This window comes from Juglans regia, chromosome 3, assembly GCF_001411555.2.
Source record: "Juglans regia cultivar Chandler chromosome 3, Walnut 2.0, whole genome shotgun sequence".
Taxonomy (NCBI): Eukaryota; Viridiplantae; Streptophyta; class Magnoliopsida; order Fagales; family Juglandaceae; genus Juglans; species Juglans regia.
The window spans coordinates 23,437,233-23,441,935 of NC_049903.1; the positions used below are offsets into that span (position 1 = coordinate 23,437,233).

Below are 4,703 nucleotides of genomic sequence, written 5' to 3' on the forward strand. Positions count from 1 at the left end.
CGAAAAATATTCCCCATTAAGGTACTCTGTTAGAGATGCTATAATCAACTGACAAGTGTGCAACTCTATTTAGGATAAGGAAAATGAAAAGGTTATTATTTTCTTAATACTCATTTATTACTCTGTTTGTATTTAATTTTTTTTTAAATTTTTTTATTTTAATAGTTAAGAAAATAATTATTAGTAAAATTATATATATTTTTAATTTTTTCTTAATGATTAAGGATATTAAAAGAATACTTAAAAGAAAAAAAAATTCAAATACATGTTAGTAAATGGGTAGTAATAGGGTAGTAACCATATCATTACCCTTAGGATAATGCTAGTCTCCCCAATTCCTGCTCGGAGCTACAGTTGTCAGTTTTTTTTTTTTTAAAACTTCGTGATTAAGCAATTATATTTTAATGATGTTGTAAAATTTTTTTCTAAAAAAATATTTAAGTGCTAAGAAAATATATGTAAAAAAAAGAGTGAAAAAAACACACTAAAATAACTAGCAGAAATTAATGATGGCTGTAGTGCCGCCTTAAAAATTAAGAAAAATGATATTCTCATTACTGATTCTTACAACTCGATATTACGGCTGAAATGTTTTATTTTATTTTATTTTATTATTTTTTATATTTAATTAATCATTAAAAAAATATTTTTTAATAATATTATAATTTTTTTTAAATATTTAAAAGTAAAAAAACTACATGTAAAAAAGATAAAAGAAAATAATAATAATTATACCTAACTATAGTTTCAGCGGGAACCAGAAGCGTTAGACGTAATACTGTCCTCAATTTAAGGGGCCCACTTCCCAAGGAGGTTGTGTGTTAGGTTTGAGACAAGTGTGGCAGTGACTACACGGTCTGGTCGTCATCGACCGAATATAATATAACGATCATTTCCCAAACCTCTCGACTTCTTCAATAGTCATCCTGCCAGCGAAGTTTTACCTTCGTTTAGAATTAGAACAAACTGTAAACGGGAACTCCAGAGGTTAGTTTTCCAACAATTTCCTTCCTTTTCTTTGATATATATATATATATATATATATATATATATATATTTCTTTTTATAAATTCGACAGAACAAAGTTGGGCTAGATTCAGCGACTAGCGCAAAGTATACAGTCAACATCTTCATACGAAAGTATTCCAATTTTTTCTGCGCCTAAAATTCGGTTTGATAGATTTTCTGCAATGCGTTCCTCGGTTTCCCTATCTGTCAAGAATAATTATCCTATTTTCTTGAACGTCTCATTTGTCGTAGTGGTATGTTTTTTCTTGCTTATACATTTCCATTCTTCAGAATCTCTTGTTATGAGCAATTTTCATCGCTTCAAAAGCAGCAGTCCGCAAGGCTGCAAGGGCTTGTTTAGGCTAGACGACTACAAAGCCAAGTGTTTGTACCTTAAATCCCATAACCCATGTGTTTCCCAAGGCTATATTGACTATCTTTACCTATTCTATTGCAAAATTGGGAGTTTTCCCCTCCTGGGTTATACTCTTTTTTTTCTCTGGCTTCTAGTTCTTTTTTATCTGTTGGCAAACACAGCTTCAGAATACTTTTGTTCTTCACTTGAAAGCTTATCAGGGCTACTAAAATTGCCCCCTACAATTGCTGGGGCTACTCTGCTTTCTCTTGGCAATGGTGCCCCTGATTTTTTTGCAAGCTTCGTCTCCTTTACGGGCAACGGAACACGAGGCGTTGGCCTTTATACAGTACTAGGGGGTGCTTCCTTTGTAACATGTGTTGTGGTTGGAATCATCAGTATTACAAGCCGGAGAATACATCTTCGACTAAACAAATCTGCCTTTATAAGAGACGTTTGTTTTTTCCTTCTGGTTCTTGTATCCTTGTTGGTGATATTGATTCAGGGGAGAATCGATCTATGGGGTGCAATTGGTTTTTCTTCACTGTATGTTGTTTATGTAATACTTGTTTGCACCTCCCGTTTCCAATGGAAGAATGGTGGAGAAGATGGAGAAAGAGAGCGAAATTTAAGCGATGGGAGTGACTTGAGTATACCCATTCTTACCTACATGGGGAAGGGAGATCTTAATACTTCTGAGGAAGGGTCTGTAGAAGGTGATTCTGAAGAAGTCCAGAGGAGCTTCTTTTGTTTAAGATCATCTGCTTTTTGTGGTACATTTCTTTGCGTCCTTGAGATGCCTCTCTCCTTACCAAGGCGATTGACAATTCCTGTTGTTTGTGAAGAGAAATGGTCAAAGAAATATGCGGTTGCTTCGGTGACATTAGCACCTCTACTCTTGTCTGCTCTTTGCAACCCTCGTCATGAAGACGGCACCTTTTACACAAGACTGGTGGTTCATGGAATTGGGTTGCTGTTTGGCATTGCTTTCGGAGTTCTTGCATACATGACAACTGAGAAGTCAAGCCCACCAAAGCAATGCATATTTCCTTGGCTTGCCGGAGGCTTTGTAATGAGTGTAACTTGGAGCTATATTACTGCACAGGAATTGGTGGGGCTGCTAGTTTCACTTGGTTATATGTTTGGAATAGATCCGTCTATACTAGGTTTCACTGTCCTTGCTTGGGGCAACTCCCTTGGAGATCTTACCACAAATTTAACAATGGCTCTGAATGGTGGACCAGAGGGGACTCAAGTAGCGATATCAGGTTGTTATGCTAGCCCCATCTTCAGCACTCTCTTTGGCTTGGGCTTGTCACTTGTTGCCTCTTCTTGGTCAAATTACCCTTCATGTATTGAGATACCTAAGGATCCATACCTCTTGGAGACACTGGGCTTTTTGGCGGGTGGATTGCTTTGGGCACTTGTGGTTTTGCCAAGGAGAGGCATGAGGCTTGATGGGGTCCTGGGAGGAGGACTTTTAGCTGTATATCTAATTTCACTCTCTCTAAGGTTGAGTCAGACACGTGGGTCTCTCCAGATTCTTCATACAAATGCCTTATAGTCTCAAATGAATGTCTTTTAGAAACTTAACTACATGTAATTAGATTCACTGATGTAGTTTTTTACTAACAAGCTTACTGTAGAGCATTTAGTTTGCTGGGCTGATACCATATGGCTTCTTTTAAGGTACTAATACTGTTTGTATTATTTGCAATGAAAGCCATATATATGCTCTCTCTCCAAAATGGTTGGCATTGTTCTTGAAGCTTGATTCAAAATTTCAAGGAACTAGGCTGGTACGGAAGTTCTTTCAACTTGATGCCATGGTGCTATTTGTTTGGTTTGATTGATCATGCTGTTATACACCGTACATAGAGCCTTCAGTTTCGAAGATCTTACATGAATTGCACAATTGTGTATATTGCTTCAATTATGGCTATGAATGATGAACTTCTATTACAGATCTAATTAAAGACATCATAAAATCCCTGGCCTGCAAAACCCTACCTGAATAACACAAATATGTACATCCCAGAGTGTGTTTCTAGCCTATTCAAGACAGTTCTTTCATACCATCATTATCACACAGTTTTGAATTTTGGGCAGGATGGTTGGATTAATTTACAGTTTTTGAAACGTGTGCAGTTTTGCAGTCATTCAGGGTTGAGTAAAACGTGTGTAATTCTACTTGCTGTTATGATTATGGCAAGTGGGGAGTTGATAACATGGTGTTCATCCAAAACTTTTTCAAGATTAGTCGGCAGGAAATGGCTTTTGGACAAAGTCAGACAGAGAGACATTCATGGAATGGAGAACAAGGCTACAAACAAGGAGTACGACCAGCTGGGGTCCATCACATTGTCGGTATTGATAAAGGGTTCAAAGGTCGGGTTGAAATTCAGGGTTCCGTTAAAAAGCTTGATGGTTAAAGAGCCCAAGCTTCCCAGCATCAGAGTGGTGATAGAATGGACACGGGTAGGGTCCAACTGTTCATTGTCAGCATGTTCATCAATTTTGGCATTCTGCATCATGCTCTTTTGGCGTTTCAGTTTGGCGTCTTTTAAGGCAAGTTTACAAGAATCCGAAGGAAATATCAGCAAATCTAACGCCATGTACACTTGTATTTTTATCCTCCCACCAAACTTTCAATACCAACAACCTGTCAACTTATTTCCATGATAAAAAAAAAAAAAGAAAAAAAAAGAAGGTTGCACTGAGATCAACAACATTTACTTATCAATACCCATAATTGATTTAGATTCCGTTTATAGAAATACTCTGAGTTTATCTTATCTCATCTCAACTCATCATATCTTATCTTATTTCATCATTATAATTTATTCAAATTTTCGTACAAAATATAATAAACAATTTAATTTTTTTAAATTTTAAAATAATAATATTAAAAAATAATATTATAATAATATTTTATTTAACTCATTTAAAATTATCTCATCTCACTATCCAAACGAGCTCTAGTTTGGAGGCAAAGACAAGATGAGTTTTTTCATCACATCTCATTATTACAACTTTTTTAAATTTTCACACAAAATATAATAAACAATTTAATTTTTTCAAATTTTAATTCAATTTTTTTAAATCTCAAAATAATAATAATATTTTAAATTAATATTTTAAACTTCTATCTAAAACAAAAAATTATCATCTCACTTTCCAAATCTACCGGCTAGAAGAGATGGAGGATTTGGAGGCAAAGTGGGATCAATTTTACTGAGGACGAGAACTTCGTTATAGAAATTGGATCAGTGAATTTTGAGATAGCAACAAAAATAGGGGAGAGGAGCCTGGTGGGTAGACTGTGGTCTAATTATAGGGT

General features: G+C 35.4%; 1 protein-coding gene across 1 annotated transcript; it reads left to right on the forward strand.

Moving 5' to 3' along the window:
* Window positions 1-1,062: 1,062 nt before the first annotated feature.
* LOC109000854 (cation/calcium exchanger 2) lies at window positions 1,063-3,119 on the forward strand. The gene has a single exon (XM_035688999.1). The coding sequence runs from the start codon at window positions 1,191-1,193 to the stop codon at window positions 2,925-2,927; it is 1,737 nt and encodes a 578-aa protein (XP_035544892.1). The 5' UTR covers window positions 1,063-1,190; the 3' UTR covers window positions 2,928-3,119.
* The last annotated feature ends 1,584 nt before the right edge of the window (window positions 3,120-4,703 follow it).